Here is a 20,950-nt window from a genome sequence, read left to right as displayed (position 1 = left end):
GGAGCTTCTGCATTTGTAGCCTCTGGGCCAGAGTCCATGTGGCTGTGATAAGTTCTGTCAGTCTCAGCTGTGTCCTCAATCTCTAGATAAATGCATCTTTTATGAACTGGTGAATTGTTTGTAGGAATTATTTCACTGTAATGTACTTCAGTGTCTGGTACACACAAATCCTGCCAATTTTTTATTGTCCACAGGCAACCCTTTTTCCCTTCTGTGGGGAATTGATTTTGAGAGAAAAATATACCTGCTGTGATGCCTAAATTTTCCACAAGCAATCTTCCCTCTGAGTGCCAACCACCCCAAAACTATTTAGCTCGTTGGAAGTGCTGAAATTACAGCTTGAGGTGGCACAGCTGCTGCAACATATCAACCAAGTGGGAATAGACTCATCAGTGACAAGGGACAAGATGACCTCCACTAATCCAAACCGTTTACCCACATGTTTCTGCTTTCCATAAAAATACAAATCTCACTTGTCTCTTATTTAATAAGATTACAGAGCAAGACCGTGTGATCTTAACTGCTTGTTTCTGAAATGAAATCCATTCTTTGTGACTGGGGAGAGCCAGAGCTAAGTATGTGTGAGATTGGAGTATGTCAAAGCACATCCTGAATTCTGTCATTGGTTCTCTTTCATTCAAGTGTTTGGTGAGTGAGCTTCCTCTGGCTTTCTGCAAAATGTGTGTTGCTCCTGGTCCTCCCCAAAACCAATGAATCTTTTTCATTTCCTTACAAGAGACAAGGAGCAGCAAACTAACCTGTCAGTCTAACTCATCACATTTAAAAACACTAATTCTATGCAGTCTACCATTTACTGTGTTTGTACATCTTTTTCTCATTTCAGAATCCTGTGTTGTCAGTGAAGCTGTGATAGATTTTCCTCTAGCATGAATAAATGAGCCTGATTTTTCAGAAAGGTGCTCGTACTCTGTCCATTTGTCCAATTCTCTAGAAACTGCAGTTAGTCTTCCAGAGCGTCCTAAATCATTCTTTCATACCTGGTTTATACATTGAAATAAAATATAAAAGATTCGTAATTTGTTGGGCTACAGTTTAGGGTAGATCTTCAAGACTTGGTCTGGCATCATGTAGGAGACTTCCATGCTGATTCCAGGTAAGTCTTTGGTATGCACAGTGGCAGTGTGACCCCAGGCTAGGAAGCAAGGTGTGCTCCTGGAAGCAGTAGGGCACCATCAGCCCCATTGCCAGTACTCTGATGGCTTCTTGGTGCAGGGTGAGCCCTTGGTCTGTGCTGAGTTCCTCAGCAGAGATGAAGCTGAGGAATCTGCAGTTGCAGAAAGTACTCTGGGGTTGCACTTCCCAACCTTTTGTGTCTCTTCCTTGGCTGACACTGCATCCTGCTGGCTGCCTTTTGTCTCAGACACCTGCAGCTGATGAAGTTTCTAAACAGCTGTTTCCAAAGCTGGGACAGTACAGGGAAGGGCTCGTTCCTGGCTTTGTCCTGTTTCCTCCGCTCTTGCCCAAATAGCTTTGTTTCTTTATTGTAGCAATTGTCATCACTGATTTTATGATCTCTTTGTAGCAAGGTGGGGACACCCTGTACATGCTCCAAGTACTGTTTCATCTCTCTATTTAGACCTTCTGAAGCAGAGATTGGATCCGTACCATTATTTTAACAGCCTTTACTAGATCTGTTCTCCATTAATTTATTTAATCGCCTTTGAACCTGATCTTACTTTCGGCTTCCACAATCCTGTGTGCAGTAATTCTGTACTTAATTATGTGTTGTATGAAAAACTGCTTCCTATTTTTGTTTGTTTGTTTGAGCCATATGCCTGATAATCTCATTACACTTCTTCTAATTCCTGCATTGTGAGAAACAACCGATCTGTTCCCAAGTCATCTCCAATGGCCTAGGTTTTCCTTCTAGAAATACAAGATGAGGAATCCTTGTGAGACTGAGCATGAACTAATAGTTATGTTGGATTGTTGAGTGGGAAAAAGAAATGAATACCAGAAATGTGCAAAAATACCACGTCTACTCCCTTGCTTTGAGCTCCCAGAGAAGTTGCTCACACTTGAAGTGAAGAGATGGACGAAACTCAGGATTAAAACACATCCATCTGAGTTTGCGGTTACTTCCAGACATACTGGCTGCTTGTAAATAAGTGTAAATGTTGCCATGGACTTGGCTACTACCATAGTTTCATCACTTTCCTCGGTGTTATCATATTTCACTTTATCACCACACAATTTTGAGTAACTTTATCAAGTTATTGAGTAGTTTTCAGTCCCCTGGTGCTCTCTCTCAGCATTTTCCACAAAAATAAAATCACAAACTGTAATCAGGGCATGGAATAAGTTGCATATCTTAAAACTTTCCACCCTTCTCATAACCATCAACTATTCCCTATGTAACAGATGAGGAAAAGCAGTGAAATTAAGAAATAATAATAATCCATCAGCTTCTCTCTCCATCAATCACAGAAGAAAAAGGCAATATCAGTTCAGCAAATGAGCTGTCTCTCATTCACCATAAACAGTTTTAAAGTACCGGTAGTTTTTCCTTCTGCCTTCTGCCTGTTAAGAATGCAGTAGACCCCAGGAAGCCCACTGATAGCTGAGTCTCTCTGCTTCCATTCCAGCTTTTTTTCTCCCTGATTAGTCTTTAACTTTGCTCCAGTGTTTAAAAGATCTAACATTCCATACAGCTTGAATATTCAAATATATTTTTAGATTCCCCCTGTATCTCTTTTAGTACTCTGTAGAGCCTTGCATCCAGCTCAGTTCAACAAAAGCACATGATTAAGTGCCTGTGTGCTTTTCTGTACTGATCTGAACTTATTTATTTTTGCAGTTTGGTTTTTGAAACATTTGAAATGCCCTGTGAGGTCTTACTTATCAACACTTAAGAATATCTACAGGGCAGGAGTCAAGTGGATGGGACCAGGCTCTTTTCAGTGATGCCCAGTGCCAGAACAAGAGGCAGTGGGCACAAGTTGGAATACAGGAAGTTTAATACTAACATGAGGAAAAACTTATTTACTGTGAGGGTGAAGAGCACTGGAACAGGCTGCCCAGAGAGGTTGTGAAGTCTGCTTCTTTGGAGATATTCAAAACCCACCTGGATGCTTTCATCTGCAACCTGCTGTAGGTAATGTGCTTTAGCACAGAGGGTTGGACTTGATGATCTCCAGAGATCCCCTCCAACCCCAACAATTCTGTGATTCTGTGATTAATGACTTTAATACTAGTTAGTTATTTTACAAGTCAGTGACCATAAGTCTAATATAACTGTGCATATGCAAATGTATGTATGTTACTGGAATTGCTGGAATTTAAAAACTAATGATATAATGAATTCTTTTTGTTCCTTAGTGTGTTTACATACTGAGAGTATAATAGACTTCTGGCCAGAGTTAGTTGTCTCCATTAAAAACTATATATTCTACGGACACATAGATTGCCGTGAAAGTAATGCCTCCTATTTATTTCCATGGAAACTACAACAGATACAAAGAGCACAATAACACTATTTAGTAGAGCACATTCTCAGCTACAAAACACTATTTTTCAACACAGTCACTAGCAGTAGCTATGCCTTTTTGCCAGTTTTGAGCAAGAGCTTGCATGCCACACTTTTAAAAATCTGCACCAGTGGAGGTGACCCACTGCTTCATAGCTGCTATGATAACTTCACTGTTAGGAAAATGTTGCCAGTGCAGTCCAATATTCAGTGTGCTGACATCCACCGTTTGTTTCCATAAATGCTGAGCAAGAGCTGACGAATGTCAATGGGTACCATTTTCTCTGCATGGAGGAATTCAGTAACACACCTTTGCTTCATCTGCACTTCCATGTCAGATGCCATTGTGTCAGAGTGCCCCTCTGCTTCCATCTGCCACACAGCAACAAAGTGTTACAGAATTTAATGGGAAGGTTCAGCCTCTACTGCCATACCACCAACATCTGATGTCGTGGGCCAACATAATAGAACAGGAGGTGTTACTTTCAGAAGACTCCGCATATTTCCACATAATATACTATACAAAACTAGCCCTTAAAAGCAGCAATGCTTGTCTAGTAATTGCTGAACAGTAATTATTTAAAAGTAATTACTTAGAAGTAATTACTGTTGTCTTGTTCAGCATATCACTTGTGCCTCATCAGAAATGATGACAAATGGTAAATCTGCATCCAAAGACTTCACAAACACGAGGTTTTCATTTGAGGCGATGCCAGTTTGGTTTTTAAATAATTATCAAAATCTCAAATCATTTTATGGATTTTACAAAGCCAAATAGCTTTCTCCTTAAACTACATAGTTCAAAGTACTCCCTACCCTTTTAATCCAAGCATCAATCACCAGTAACCAAGTTAGACTCGGAGTAAAAACATACTACTCTCCCAACACTAACTTAAATTTACTGGAACCAGTACTGGCCGAGTTAAATAAGTAATGAAAGTGGTGGTTGAGGGGTACTGACTGATTGGTGAGTTCCTCATTTGTTCTTCGGTGCTCAGGGCAGCATTTAAGCACTTTTGTTTCTTTTTTCTTTATTTTTAAATGAAACCTTTTTTCTCCCTCTGGCTCTGTTATCTTATGATGTAGCTGGTGTTGCATGAGAAATTGCCTCTTTTCAATGGCTGGAACCAGATTTTCTATCAGCTGCAGTAAGGTCTCCTAATTTATTTAATAAACCTAGATAGGTATGAAATGGAGTATTAGGAGCTGCTGATGAAAAGAAAAAAAAACAAAAAAAAAAACACCTAAAACAGAATTTTCTATTTATTTGGGTGGTTTGGGGGGTTGGGTGGTTTGGGGCAAAAAAAAAAAAAAAAAAGAAGAAAGAAAATATCTGTATTAATAAAACCAGTATGTATAATTGGTGTTTGGATTACGGCATGATTATTACTTTGCAGATATGGGACTCTGTATCACTCAGTCATCAACGAAGTAGCTGCATTCTGTGCTCATCTCATCTCTGAAGCTGAAAGAAGAGCTGGTTATTATCTTCAAGTGGGGTTATTAATGAGGGGAAAAATCATCCCCAATTACTGTGAAGCAAAATATTTCAACATTTACATATCTGAGACTTTAATTTTGATCTAGTCTTTCATGGTTTCTTAAGCTCAGACTGTATTCACTTTTCAAAATGTTCCCACAGCAAAATATCAAGGGGAGCTTGCACCTGTCTAAGTGATGGCTTCCTAAATGTATGCTTCAGGGTCACAGAAGTGTTGCCTATCCCTTCGTGTGTTGCCAGAGACTGATTGCCTCTGAGATTCCTTCATGCTACACCATAGGAACAGTCTTGAGCTTAGATTTTGTCAGGGAAGTAAGAAATTCTGACCTATATATACTGTGTTCACAGTCCTTTTTTTTTTTTTTTTTTCTTTTTTTTCTTAACTAGAAACAGCCTGGGATTCATTTCGTTCTTTCTCTTTTTTTAAAAGAAGGTATTGATCCTTACAAAATTAATGGCTTGGAAGTTTTGACTGTGAACCTCGTAGAATAAAACCTGCACAACACAAAGGTGATGATTTAAATTCAGTTGGACATGTGGGCAGTAGCCAGGAGATGGGAGAAGTGCCGTTAGGACTGTGAACCCATCTATCAACAGAGATGCAAAGGTCTGACCTTGGTGGGTTCAGGAGGCAGGGACGTCAAACACAGTTTGCAGTCAATTGGAAACGTAGCTACCAGACAAAGAAAACTCAATAATTACACAGCTGCTTCGGTAGATTACAGATTTCCTAGAAAGCAACAGAACAGCAGCCCATGAATGGAGAAGGGAAAGCATCTTTTTTGTTGTTCAAAAACGTAATTCCTTACAGTCATCAGAAACGTCCTCTGTAAACTTGTCTCTTTTCAAAACCCGCGGCGTCTGAAACCAATCGGTGAGCATTTCTGTACAGCCCTTTAGTGCTTAGCTGATTTATGGTGAAACCGCTGCAGAAAGGACTGTCTTGGACAGCCATATAAATATTAAATTAATTTCTTATGAAGGATGGTTGCTATTATACTAAATATTAAATGAATTCATAATACTTGGACACTTGGAATAAATCATTACTGGGATTGCATTTTAAGATTCGGCTCCAAATTCCCCCTTTTTTTTTTTTTTTTTTTTGGCTGTTAAAGCCATGGAAAACGACTGGTTGCTCTCAAAGAAATGTGTGACTACGCAGCATTGGAGCACTAATGAATTCCCACAGCACAAGGAGTCTTAACTTAGGACCGTTTACGGATGAGAGGAGGCCTGATGGGTTTTAGGTTGAACTACTGATTGTAGAAAGTTCAGAACCAATGTGTTTCTCATGAGAGACATCACAGCAAATCATCAGCTCCAAGCAGTCCTTGGTTTACTCTGAGCAGCATCAGCAGAGAGTCTGGCACTGCAGTACCAGAAGATGCTGGGAACATCTGGCAGACTCGAAGGGAGGGAGAGCTGGATGCAATATCTACACTCCAGGCACCCAAGGCGTTCTGTATTTGTTCACCTCCAAACATCTCCCCCAAGGCCACAAGGGGACTTCTGGGTCTTTTGACTTGGCTTAGCAAATGAAGTGCAACATCTCAGCTCTTTAAAGGTCACAGATCTACGTCTCAAAAGTTGAGTAAGATGCACAGTTCACTACAAGGAGCCTAAAAATCAATTCTTTATTTTTCCCTTTTGTTAAAGTAGAACAAGGGGTACCTCAGTCAGTTCATTATAGCTCTCTGCTGTCTGAGGGACAGCAGCTTCAGTGCAGAAATTTATGTCAGGAGTAACCTTGTAGGGTGGGAGCTGTTCCTGTAAACAAAATTAGCTGACTGTCAGACTCGTCTGCTTCTTAATGCACAGATGGTTGTGAATGTGTGTATTTCCTTCTTTCCAAAGATTTTGGCTTCCGTGCCTTGGATGCCTAAGTCATCCAAGGTTTTTCAAATGAAAATTGCCCAAGGTATTGAAATTAGAAGCAAAAATTAGAAAAGCTGCTACCACATAGGAATATTAATTGTTCATTATACAGGGCTTTAGTTCGTGTAGTTACTTTGCATGTGCAAAGCTGCCAATTAAAGAGTCTCGAAGTGCTCACTGCTGCACAATAGCCATTTCTCCAGGGCCCCACAATGGCTATTGTGTTCTGTCACTGACCTTTAGACACCTTCAAATGCGTATTGACACAGTATGCTGGGATCATTCGAGCTATTGTTTCAGCGAGCCACGGGGAAAGAAGAGGTTCTCAATTTTCTGAAGAGCTTTACAATTTGATTTAATGATGACAGCAGCAATATTTCTTAATCAGAAAGTGAAAAGAAATGCTGAAATGTTTTCTGGTTCTTCAAGTGAGTTCCATCAATCACAGAGGAGTTCTTCCTCCTGGTCAGGGAGAGATGTTTCTCAGGGGCACTCGGTCTCCTCCTCTGCTACACCCAGGGGAATGAAGTTGGTGGCTTTGACCCGTTGGTGCCATACAGCCCTCCCTTTGCTCACGCAGATAGTGCCTGGGTGAACATCTTGGCTGGACGAGTCCTTTAATCTATAAAGTAACCCGTAAGTGACAAAAGACCTTAATAGTTGCAGTGGGTCCCAGGAGACTGGCACCTGGAAGCATAGTTTAGACTCTACGCTTCAAAAATCACTGGATATGGTAAGAACAACCGTGCTTTATTTTGGCGTGTACAGATCTTAACATCTGAGGTACTTCTGCTTTCTGATGAGTCCATGACGGTAAAGAGTGCAAGCAAGAACTTTCAGAAGCAGAGACATCGGATATTCTGAGTACATTTGCAAGTAGATTTACTACTCTGAGCGTCTTCTAAAAGCTTATATTTATTTCACTGTAGTCCTCCGATTCTTTAAAGCTGCTTTGAGAAATAACTTCAGCACTCAGCACATAAATGAACATTGTTTTAAACCTCGCATGGGACATTTTGTCTACAAGCAAATGAATTGCTGGCTTGTATTTCCAAAGAGCTTTCCTGCTCAGAGATAGAGAGATCATTCTGTTCTATCAGTACTGTGTTTGCTGGGCTTGTTTTTCCCTCCCTATATTTGTGCGTGCTTAAGATGGACACATAGCAGAATTTCTCACACTGTTACAAAACATGCAAAGTCCATTGCATTTCTTCAGTAAAAGACTCTGAGCTTTATTTCCACATTAAATGAACGAGTGCTTTTAATTTGTTTGCTTTACTCTGCATCAGAAACCACAGCAGAACTTTGAAACTACACATGCACTGACATTGTGATTGCCAAGTGTGAACGTTGCAGTCTGTATTCAACCATAAGGCAACACTTGCACCTTAACACTGAAGGAGAGGTGACCTACCTCTGGAAGGGAGGTGTGGGTAGGAGCAGTGTGATGTAGGATGAGGAGAGAAGCAGGGCCTGGAAAGTAGTATAAAAACACTGTTTCATGCCTCCCTCCTCCTTGCAGTAAGTCTGTATCGAGCAGTAAAATGGCAAGCAGCAGATGAGGCAGCCATGATGAGTGGTTCTCTTGCTATCCCACTGGTGTTTTTTCAGCACAGCACCTGCTGTGTTACTTTGAGGGAGTTTCTCTATTGGACAACAGGAGTCCCTGGAAAGAGAGAGCAGCAGTCTGGTTGCCTCCTCCTCTGTATGGGAAGTTTGTACCTTTGCAGTATTTCTTTCAAGAGGTCCATGATCACTGCTTGGGTGAATTCGAAAATAGAGTTTATCTATAATAGGTCCTTATTCTGCTGAATAAGTCCAGCACTTCTGGGTGGGGAGGGATTTTTGTAAGATGTTTATTAGCAGATGCTCAGTTCTACCTGAATCTACCCCTTTATAAGGCAGCCTGGGGGAGTTTCCTGCCACACAGGAGAACAAAGGGACGAGGGATATCTGCTCACTGCCCACGTTTCCTTTTGTTGCTTTGCAGAAGGAGAAGAAGAGCGGGCTGCTGAAACTTCTAGCAGGAGCATCAACAAAAAAGAAGTCGCGCTCACCACCATCCGTGTCTCCCACACATGACCCACAGGCAGCCATCGAAGGAGTCCTCCAAGGGGCAGTGGGACCAGAGCTCTCCTCTCTCTCCAGCCACGGCAGGGCAGGCTCATGCCCTATTGAGAGCGAAATGCAAGGAGCAATGGGGCTGGAGCCTCTGCACAGGAAAACAGGCTCCTTGGATTTGAATTTTTCCATCCCTTCTCCTGCCAGGCAGCCCCTCTCTTCCATGGCAGCTATTCGGCCAGAGCCCAAGCCTTTGCCTCGGGAAAGGTAAGCTGCGTATCTCCAGAGGTCACTGCATCCTCAGAGAGCATTGGGAGGAAGGCTGCACATTTAACTTGCTCAAGGGTTGTTAAAGTTTTGCAGCTCCGTAGATTGACTGTGAGCGGCTGTGCCTATGCCCATTGAAAACCTTCTGGCGCATAGTGCAGGTTTAATTTTCATTCATTTAAAAACGTATTTCTGGAGAGCAGCACCTTGCCACGACAGCCCTCATTCAAGTAGAGAGGACAGGGATGCTTTCTCAGCCCAAAGACAGTAGATACTGTGGACAAATACCTCTTTGGGATCCCAGTGTTTTAATAAATTCATGGAGCTGTCAGGTGGCAACTTTGGAACAGTAGCTGCAGAAAGAAACAGAAAGAAACTGTTTTTATGTGAAAGAGGTCAGATGAAATGCACAGGGAAAGTCAGCCTGGCCCTGAATCTGGTCAGTGTTATGGAGCAGGTGTGCAGGGCATAGGAAGGGCTACCACAGGACAGTCCAGCCTTACATGGTATTTCACAGCATACAGCTTGGCATTTGGCTGGGAAGGTGACAATGACACTGTAACAAACTTTTCTAAGGCATCTAGCCTGTGAACCACGGAGTGCTGTGCTTGGCAAACTGTACACAACTGAGTAGCAGGTAGTAAGAAGGTTGCAGGCTGATTCATTGCTTGGCATTGAATGTAACTCTAGATCAGAAAAATGAGTTGGGCCATAGGCCTGCACTGTCCAATGTGAAGTTTCTGCTATTTGCAGGACAGGTGTGGGAGGACGGTGATGAAGAGGGCAGACCCATTGGTACAGAGCTAATTCAACTCTTTCATAGAAGAACACAGAGTAACAGCATATTCCGTGAGGGCCAAATTTGAGGCAAATCCAAGTGGGTGCAGGGCAAACTAAGAGCAATGGGAGATTTGAAACCACGTGCTTTTGGGGAGTGATACAAAGAGCTCTATCTCATCTGTTATGGAACAGGCTTGGGACCAACCTGTAAGAGACTGCAGAAGGGACAGGCTTGGGAATATTTTTATTCTGGATTGGGAGTTCTGTCTAAAAGAGATGCTGCACTTTAAGCACAGATATTACAATGGAAGCAGAAATAAATGCAGACAGGTCCTTCAGCATTGTAATGAAGGCACTGAGAGTAGACTATCACAGTAGTCTCTTGTCTTTAAAATCCATGAAAAACCAATTTAGTGAAAAGAGTGAAAAACCAATCCCTATTTAGGCACACTTAATTTGGTCTGCATCAGTTTAGATTAACGCTGTAAGAAAAGCTAAATCAATACAAACCAGATTTAGCAGCAGTGTAACTACATCAGTGGAACGCTGCACCTTTAGTTAAACATAGCCATGAAAAGAAACCAGTGAGAGCATTCCCTGGTGCCTTGGAGCTGGCCGTTGAGGTGCTGCTTTCCAAGCTTTGATGTAGAAGAGTCTGGACGCGTTGTTTAATATGCCAGGGCTGGTCCCATATCCTACACATTTCTCATTTCACCTCAGGGGGGTCCTGACAGTGAAACATTGAACTAATGACAATTTTAAGCAGCTGCAGTGAAACAGAATAGAACCAGAGGGACACTCTTAGCCTTGCTGGAATGAGGAGAGAATAGATGTAGACTGCTACAACTGTGCAAATACTTCCAACTGCAATATATGGTGGTAAGGAACTTCCTCTCATTTTAAGCATTTTGATTCTCGAGTCTTAAATCTGAAAATAAGCTATAATTGAAGTAACCCTAATTATACACAGCAGGCAAGATTCTCTAATTGATTTATGAATTAACTTCCATATCATTGGTGTATCTGCATTCCTTAACTGATCATACGGGTTTTTTCGTGCCATAATGGGAAATATTAATTACCTTCATGCACTAGAAAGGATAATGCTTAGTCCTAGAATAATCTGAGCAGATACATTAAACACTTGTCTCTTAGAAATTCATCCCACATCCATCTGTGCTCATTAAATCATCAAATTGCTCAGAAGTACCGAATTATTTAAAAAAAAAAAAAACAAATTACAGTTTTCAAACCACTTGTTCTCTTCACATCTGGCAGTGGAGGAACTTGCATTCAACATCACTCAGCTACACATTTTGCTTGTTTGCATTTTGGTGCATTTCATCTGCACAGTAGGAGCAATTCTCTGAGAAAGAAAAGGGAGGGAAGGGGGAAAAAAAAAAAGAAGAAAAAAAAAAGGTTAGATAAACAGATTCAGATGCTGGCTGAAATTTTAAAAAGCTGCAGAGCATTTCAGTGCTCTTAGCTGTACTTGGCTTTCTATCTCCCAACGCCCATCTGTGCACACAGAGACAGAACGCTGGAAGGTTGGAAGAAGTAGCACATTCCTTAATATTTACAGCATTCAAAATGAGGCTCACACAGGCAGCAGAGCACTGCTACTTCTTACAAAGGGGTTGACTTGTATCTCTGGCCCTTGCCATGTCCAGGCTACTGATGGAAACCAAGCAGACGTACCACAGGTCATATCGCACAGGAGATGCGTTACAAAGCCCTAATTGCTTGCAGCTTTAACAGGAGAATTGCCTGTCCTGCTGCCTGACAGCACAGCCCTTCATGAGAGTCTGTCAGAAAGGAAGGTGAACTGAGGTTCACCGTCATAGAAATGCTGCTAATTTTTATTCTGTTCATTCTTTGTACATGGAGAAAGCAAGGAAAGCAATACTGTATCTTACTCCATTTGATGTTTTCAAAACCTGGCTGTGGGTGGCTGCATCAGAAGGGAAAATGGTCCTACCTCCCCTGTCATTTACCTTTGACATTTAACTGTTTTGCTGGGATGGTTAGTGCCTATCTCTGCCTTCTGAGTGTAGCTTCCCACGGTACATTTTTAAAACCACTTTCCTTCTGCTGTTCCCTGTTGTAAAGCATACCACAGTCTGAGCAGCAGAGCGGAGAAATTTCCCAGGTGGTGTCCTTGTCACTTTGTGTTGCAGTGACTGACTGTCAAGTGAGTACCCCGTCATGATGCATGTGCCTCACACACTCTTTGCCAGCAGCTGCTCCATCCAGCAGCTGGTTGTGCAAGAAACCGGACTGGTACAGCCGATCCCATGCAGGGATGCCATGAGGCAGCTACAGACTCACCCCCATCCCCCTGACACCGGTGGCTCACGTGGAAGAGGGGTATGCCGTCTGCCTAGCAGCACCAAAGCAAAACATTTGCCTTGCCACCCCCTTCAAGAAAATATGACTGTACATTAAAGCAAAATGGGAAAGCTGAGTGTATGTGTGTGAGTCATGTTCCCCTAGCTGACTGGCACCGTTCCCAGATGCAAACCTGAGTAAAACATGTCACGCGTTGTTGACTCTTTTATAGTAACTGGCACTAATTCTGCCATGTTATAGTCTGATAAAGCGGTTGTATCCAGACTTACTGTCACGACTGGCATATCTGCCTGGCGTTTATATGGTTTTCAGGGAGCTTTTGAACAAGTGGTAACCACAGCAGCACTGCAGAATTAGATAGGAGCAGTGAGTGTGACCTTTAAAATAGACCCCTCCTGGTTTCCAACTATCCCTTCTACAAATCACTGCCACATTAGAAATTGAGCTCCCCATTCAAGGAGGCATTCAAGCATGTGCTTAACGCTCATTGACTTCAATTTTGTCATGCACGTATATCTTCTTTGCCAAAAGGGAAAGCAAAGGAAGGGCTTTTTTCTTTCCTGAAAAGTGATACCAGAGAAATGACCCTAGGAGTGTGTTCTGACTGAGCAGTGACATGTATGCACACGGTTAAGTGCTCCTCTGTCTTGGGTGCTTGCCTCAAGGTTGAGAAACTGGGGTCAGCCATCTTGGAAATTGAATCCCGCAGTGCTTGCAGCAGAGGGTGAAGGATCCAGATGAGGTTTGTTCTTCTGAGTCTGCTGGTTCAGACACTGTCAAACAGAGCAGATGAATGGGTTCTGGCTTGTAATTTGCAGAGGTGCTTTGCAGGTCTCTGCAATGGGTCAATGAAAGGATGAAGAAACAGAGCTCCAATGATAAGCAGGAGCAGTGGTTATCTGGGCTGGATACTCGATTGTCACAGATGAGCTATCCCCTCACAGATGTCACATCCCAACACACAAAAGATCTGTTGAATTCACAGCACTGGACTCCTGAAACCTATCCTCAGTGCAATATTTTTACAAGCAGAAACTTGGAATAAAGTTTTCGAACTGTAGCACTGTAAATGGGTCCAGATTGGAGATTAGCTTTGCAGGACTAATTTGCCTTGTTGCACCTCTATTTTTGCAGCCGCTGTAGCTCTGTCAGTCTAGTGGACATATAGATTTACTCAGGGAGAAGATACTCAGTATTTTGTTTCTTTTCCTCAGCTTTTAATTACTGGTGACTTCTGATCAGTACCGTTCCATGCCTGTCTGTTCACAGTGACAGCCTGCATGAGCAACTTAGAGCAGGCAACTGACTCCTACGCAGCTGAAGTGCATGAGATGAGGCTTACTCTGTGGAAAGTGTGGCATGAGGCCTTGCAGCTGGAGCAGTCAGACAATCCACGTGCCTCACACCTGTGCTTCTCTGCCAATTTCTCTAGGGTCACTCACCAGACATCTCCCAGCCTCTGCAGAAGATGAGGTAGCTTCAGCAAGCTCGTATCTCTTCCATGTCAGAACCTTGACTTGCATCCAGAGCAGGACATTGTGTGCACTAAATGAGGCAGGCATCCTGTAGGAAAAGTAATACATGATCACGTAATGGAAGGCTCAATTGAAAGCAAGCAACATGAAGTCATGGGCAGTCTTAGTCTCTTATTTCTTCCTCTCAGATGTGTGGTTGTGAAATGTTCCTGCTCTTTCAAGGTGTATTTATGCATCTACGTATCTGACATCTTGAGTTACTCTTGCTTTTTTAAAGGCAACATGAGCAGAACCTCCATCATGTAAGAGGTCAAGAATTTTAGCTGCACCTTGCACACGTCAGCGGTGATAGTGAAGGGAGAGCAGTATGGGACAGCTGACTGCAAGGACAAGTGCTGTAAGGACACAGCTATGGGTTTCATTTCTTACTCAGCTCTCTGATCCCTCACCTTCCCCCATTCACCAGTGCCCAGGCAAACCAGTTACCCATCCTTGCTGGTACTGCTCCCAGCCTCCCCTTATGTATTTTCTCTTGGGCACTGAGGACCCTCCCCAAACCGTATCATCCCCTCTGAGTTTGAAGTGCCCAATCCAGGGATGCAAAGTCAGCATAGAATCTGTGCCTTGGAACTAAAATAGAAAAGAAGCCCACTGCTGGGAAATGCAACTGCTGATGTCTCTCAGAGCTAATACAAATTGGCGCATCAGCCAGCAGAGATTTTAACTTCATTGCCCTCTGACCCTCTACTAAATATGTGCCATCTGGAGGCATTTTGAACTTTACCAAGAGCAGGTGAATTTCTGAAGGAACACCACTGTTGTCTGACCGATAGGGCCATAGATTGGGGCTTTCTTAGAAGGCTGGGAAAAGGAACAACTGTCTGAAGATGCAGTTTGAAAGAGAAAATACCCAGTATCAGTAACATAGGTGAAGGTGCTCGCCTCACTTGTAATCAGCCCAGCTACGTAGCATTTCTACAAGTTCATAATTCAGAGATGTAATGTGACATGGATAAAACAGAGGTGGTTCTGAGATTCGTCTAAAATGTCAGGAGGCAGTTTGGGGTAAGAAAACATGCAATGTTATCATAGCTTCTCAAAGACTAGGGGACGAAAAGGGAAATAAAGAGCGGAGATATAAATGGAAGAAGAACGTTGGACTGCCTTTTTGGGAGCAAGGGAAGGGAAAAGATCTCTTCTGCCAAAAAAATACGGCCAACGTATATTTGCAGTGAAGTTCTGGGGGAAAAAATCGAGGCTGAAATGCCACCTGGAGGCCTCCGAGTGGCAGCACACGCTCTGACAGGAGCGATTTATGGTGCCCGCGAGCCCCTTGCTGGCAGCCAGGCTGTGTGATCATTTTTCTGCTCGCTGCAACCTTGATTGTTCTGGCTCTGCCTGGTACTGCTTCTAAAACCTCACAAGGGAGAAAATGCAGGCATCTTTTTTGGTCCTTCACGGAGGATTTCTTAACTGATTTCCAAGGAATTTATATCTAAGATTTCGTTACTCTATCAAAAACACTCCAGTGTTATCCCACGAAGTACCGTAGTTAATTGAATTTAAACCACAGCACTTGGGGTTTCCTTAAATGGGAAGAAGTGCTTCATCTTGCGAGGCAGTGGCTGAGATTTATTTCTTTAACTCTCTAAGGAAATGCTCTGAGAATCCCTTTAATGAAGATGGGCACATTCTTACTGTGCGTGGTCACCTCCCTCCTCATGTGAGCCATTTAGGGAGTAGCGACTCCTTGCTCCTAAGGTGCACCCTGCCTTTAAAAGAAGGGCTGTGTGAACTTCAGGTATGAGGTGTTGGCAGTCCCAGCTCGGTTCTTGGGGTGACCCTACACCAGACAAAACCTTCTTCTATATTTTTGAACTCATCTGCCAAAATGGCCTGGGGCTGCCTCTGCAGCACTTGGCTGCTGTCTTGGTCCATCCCTCTTCTTCCTCAAAGCCTTTTGGGATCCTGGAGCACAGTTCGAGTGCATTGTGATCGTACATAGAGTCGGGAGATCTGAAACTTGGCATCATCTTAGCTAAAATTGTTCCACTCTGATAATTTAATTAATCAACACTGCAGCAGTGTTTGAAATAATGTGTGCATTCATTTGCATAATGGTTGTAATTGGCAAAGCCTCATAATATAAGTGTAGCAATTCTACAGATGATAGCGTGATAGACCATTTTCCCGCAGCCAGCCAGAAGCACACTTTTCAACGTCTGCTATTTGCTTTCCACAGAGAAAGGCAGTGACAACTAGATTTATTGACCAAGGGACCGAGATGACCACCAGATTTTTGATGGTGCTTGAACACTATTTTCTACATGACTTTGTTGCCATGTAAAGCTAACAAGGCTGCAGTCAGGTTTTAGAGCAGAACATCCACTTCAAATGGAAGGTGTCCAAACACATAGCTAAATCTGGCATTTTTACTGTCATGTCAAAAATAAATGGGGTCCCTAATTTCAAAACAGTGGTCACTATGTACCCAAAAAGTGTCTGCAAAGAAAATCAGCAGTTGCTTCTCAAGAGCTCCCTGCTTTGGTACCATCTCAGAGGAATCATAGAATCATAGAATGGCTTGGTTTGGGAGGGACCCCAAGGATCATCAAGGTCCAATCCCCTGCCACAGGCAGGGCCACCAACTTCCAGGTCTGATACCAGACCAGGCTGCCTAGGGCTCCATCCAGCCTGGGCTCAAACACCTCCAGCAATGGGGCATCCATAGACTCTGTAGGCAGCCTGTGCCAGCACCTCACCACTTTCACTGTAAAGAACTTCCCCCAAAGGAAGAGCTCCAGCTCCAGATCCACCTCCAGATCCAGTGCATGTTGAAATCAGTCCTAAATGACAGGTGTTATTTTAAATAAATGTTTGCCTGCTAAAAAAGCAACTGAGGGATCAGAAGCCATCCAGTGGTTGTGGAAATATAAATCCTCAGGAGATGGGCTTTAGATGATCAATTGTCATCTTTTAACTATCTTACCATATTAATTACTTTGTAACTAGCAAGACAGTTATTGATTGTTAATCAGATGCCAGAGAACAGTGAATGTATGTGCTGTGAGGAAGAAGAGTACAGCAGAAATACATTCCCAGCCCTGCACAGCAGTGCACTGATGTGAAAGGGCTCCAGTCTGCGTTCCCAGGATGATGAGGCTGAGAGCAGAACAGCTGTATGGGAACCATCACTGCTTCATTGCAATGGAGTGACACATGAAAGCCCAGTTCCCAGAGAACCCTGAAGGTGGCTCAGGGTAAAGGCTTCCTCTTGGCTTAGAGAGTGTTTTGAAAGTCGTTTCTTATCTTTCCAACTTAGTTTCCCTTCTGGGTCTGAGGGACCTAAAGTGCATTTGCAAGACACACGGTAAGAAGAAAACTGTGAGGTGCTTTAGTTAGTTTCTGCTGATAGTGAGGGGAGCTGGCCAGAGCACTGCCAATTCCAATTTGGGATGGCATGGATGCAGCAGTGTGCAAGGCTGTCACTCCAGCCATCTGACAACACATCCTGCTGTCACAGTCCAGCTTTATGGCATGTCCCAAGCACAGCCACTGGTCAAGCTGGCCAGAAAGCTCCCCATGGTACTGAGCTTTGATAGAAAACGTAGCAGCGTCAGATGCAACTGCTTTGCAAAAACCTCACTTACTGATGTTTCCAAACGCATTTTTCCTCAAAATTTCTGATTCAAAGGAAGTGAGGGAAAGAGAGAAGCGAGGTGATGTCTCTGACTCAAACCACGGCAGTCTTCCTTAAATCCAAAGGAAGTTTGTCCTGGGTGAGCCCCTGGGGCCGCTGGCCTGAGGAAGTGAGCCTGCACAGGCACACTCGTGGACCAGGTCAGCCCTGCGTGGGCTTCAGGCAGCTGATGGGTGGATGTGTGTCCGACGAGATCTTTGCCCTTCTGTTTCTGAAGGTACCGTGTAGTGGTCCCCTACCCGCCGCAGAGCGAGGCCGAGATCGAACTGAAGGAGGGTGACATTGTGTTCGTGCACAAGAAGCGGGAGGACGGCTGGTACAAAGGGACGCTACAGAGGAATGGCAGGACGGGACTCTTCCCCGGGAGCTTTGTGGAGAGCTTCTGAGGACGGATCGCCGCTCTCTGGACTGGAGGAGCTTTCAGGGGAAACTGCATAGCACAAGAAGAGACCGCAAAGGGAAACTGGACTGATAACCACTGCCATTTTTATTTCCAAAGACTCCCCCAGGCCCTTCAGTCCACAGCTTCAGAGACACAGCACTCCACTGTGCTTCTGGAATCGCGCGGTGCATACGGTGGTATGTTGAAGTAGTGCCTTCCACCTGGAATCACGGACTGAAAGGACGCCCACATGGACTGTACGTAGCCTGAACTCCGGCTGTTAACCCTTTGTGTAAATTATAGAGAAAATATCTTTAAAAAAAAAAAAAAAAGATTAAGAGGAAAGTTGTTATATTGCTGTAACTTATTTGTCAGAGCTGCAGTGTTCTTATTACTGGCCTATGCAAGATGGATTTCACGGAGGTGTGCTAGGAAGCTCTTAAACTGGGATTTTGTTTTTCCTGAGGGAAAAAGAGGGTGGGGAGGGCAGAGAAAACCCCGGCTAAAGAATCACGTGTCGTCATGCAAGAGAGAGCGAGGAGCCCAACACGTTAACGTCATGCTTTCTATATACCTCAGAGATATGCTGCGTGAGTTTGTCAGTAGGTGAGTCAGTGCTCAGAGTCCCCGTCACACGCTGTGTCCCGGTGCTCCCGCCGGGTGGATCTTGGAGGAAGCACAGCTCCGCCATCCAACTGTGGTTATTCCAGCGGAATCCCTTTTGCCTGTCTTCTGCCCTTATTATATGCAGCATGGATTTTTGTCCTTCAGTATCACTTCCCATTGCTTTTTTGTATGACGTACCTTTTTACTGTAAGAATTGTTATACTTTATATATATTCCTATTAGATCAGACATTTCCTCTTTTTCATACATCTGGTGCTATTTTTTTTAACTGTTAAAGATTCGGTTTGGTTAAACAGAGAGGCTGCAACAAGATTTGCATTCAGCATACGAAATTAGAAGTGTACCTGAAGATCGAGATCAGACTGTTCATGCTTCATAGAGGAAAAGAGAAAAAGCTGCTTGGTCACTGATAAATGTCCTGGGAGCAGCGCGCCCGTACACTGTGCGCATGTGCGCTCTCTCCTGCGTGTTGGTAGTATCTGAAGACCCACGCTGAAACACAGCGTTCTGTCTGGAGAGTGAGAATGACTCCAGAATTGGAGGTAATTCCTAGAGGAGTCATTTTAATTGACTTTTTCATGGCAATAAGAAGAACACTGCAGGTTCTAGCTTGTGCAGGAACCGTGGCATTTTCCTCTGTCGTTGCATTATGGAGATGAGAGCTGATCTGTGGCGGCTGTAATTAGCATTATTGAAATGTGATTTCTTACTGTAGAAATGTACAGTTTTGGAGACTGTTCGATTTCTTATAATGGTCAAGCTACAATACAAACCGTATCAGGCAATATAAGCTTCCATCTACCAGGGACTTAAAGGTGCAATAAGTGTAAAGCGAGTTCAGTCAGTTATTCCTACAAAGCAAAATGAGAAAAGTTCAATAATGCAATTGTGAGAGTACTTAAAAAGAGCTCAGCTCTTCTTGCTGAACGAAACTTGATGAAAGAATTTTCTTAACTGTATCTGTACCTTGGCTGTTGGCCAGAGCCAACATGTGGTGGTCATTTAGGAGCATGTTGGAGCACTGTAACCTGGAGATGATCTTATTAAAAGGAAGAGGCCCAGTGGGTGAGCATCGTTACTGCGTTGACAGTACTTCATATGTGAAGGTGTAAGTTTTGTTTTCGTTCAAGCCGTGTCTTCTGGTACATATCAAAAACCATATCCATGAACGTTCCAATTTAAGGTCAGCTCTGTGACTTTGTTCTCTGCAAAAATAAGTTTCTTCTCGCTGTCACACGTAACAAACAGATCCCAGAAACACAGTCCATGGCCAAGTGTAGCACCTTCAAACAGGGAGGCATTATTTTCAGGGTGTTTCTTTTTATATTTAACATTGCCGCATTTGTTCGTATTCCAGTTTGTAACGAGTCAGCCACTAAAAGCTTAGTTACTGATGAGAGGAAATTGCCTTTTTTAACCAACAGGAGATTGAAGAAATGTCTTCTGGAAAGACTTCTTTGAGAATAGAGCCATATCTGTCCACCTGTTTGGTCCAAATCAGAACCGGTGTCACTGCACCTGAAACAGGACTGCACAGTTAGCAAGTTGAAAATGTTTGAAAATGTCAGAACGAGTCTTACCGATTCTAATGAAAAGTCTGGGTTAGCTCTGCCAGATACAAGGAGATTTTTCTGACAGCTTACAGTGGTTAACGTTCTCTTAAAATTCTGTTCCATGGGTGTATTTACTACATGCAGAAAAACGAAACAGGATGACGGCTTGGTTGCTGCCTGTTGTGTTTAGCCAGATCTAAAATGGGTCCAGATTTCCACCTTTGAGTGCTTAACAGAACAAAAGTTGATATGTGAGAAGATAAAGGAAAACACGCAGATGTTGTGTCATGAAATCAGCGCTTTAAATTACGTTTTGCAAGGGAGATGTTGTTTTTCTAATGGGCAACAACCCTTGCGGTCATACCTCCTGCAAAGAAAAGTATTTGCCGGGGGGATTTGGTTTGATAACAGCTGTTTCTGGCCCCTGTTTACTGCATATCATCACACTTTGGGTTACTGAGTAATCTTCTTGGACAAATCACTCCCATGCAAGGAGCACAAGTGCAGAACACAACGCAGATCGGTGATACAGAAAAGTGACCCAGAGCCACTCGGAAAGCCCTGGACTGAGAGAGGCTTGATGTGTGCTGTGGTCTCACTTCCACCTGTTATGCCAGGGAAAGGGGAAAGAGATCTGCATCTCCTACAGCAGGGGAACAAAGAGAAGAATCCCTCTGGCAGCCTCAGATCGTAAAACGCCAGGTTTGCTGTTTTAGAAGTGCGCTCGAGTAATTGAACAATCCCTTTGAACTTTGCACAGCTCAGAAAATGTTTTTGTTACACATGAATGTTAACGTGATTTAGGAAATGTTGGCGGATATGAGTACAAATGAACTACAATGACTGTGTTTCTGATTCTTTAAGTAAAATAAACATTAAGGCAACTCGAA

General features: G+C 43.3%; 1 protein-coding gene across 1 annotated transcript in view; it reads left to right on the top strand.

Moving 5' to 3' along the window:
• Positions 1–20,950, top strand: part of SH3RF3 (SH3 domain containing ring finger 3) — a gene marked incomplete at its 5' end in the record, with an annotated part of 235,066 nt that extends 214,116 nt beyond the window's left edge. The window contains 2 exons of the mRNA XM_042866782.1: positions 8,857–9,194; positions 17,716–20,950. Of these exons, the coding sequence (XP_042722716.1) occupies positions 8,857–9,194; positions 17,716–17,884 (507 nt within the window). The remainder of the gene's footprint in view (positions 1–8,856; positions 9,195–17,715) is intronic.

Source organism: Lagopus leucura, unplaced genomic scaffold (assembly GCF_019238085.1).
Source record: "Lagopus leucura isolate 7727_CA_CO unplaced genomic scaffold, USGS_WTPT01 Super-Scaffold_100001, whole genome shotgun sequence".
In the NCBI taxonomy this organism is placed as follows: domain Eukaryota; kingdom Metazoa; phylum Chordata; class Aves; order Galliformes; family Phasianidae; genus Lagopus; species Lagopus leucura.
This window is presented reverse-complemented; position numbering and strand designations above follow the sequence as displayed.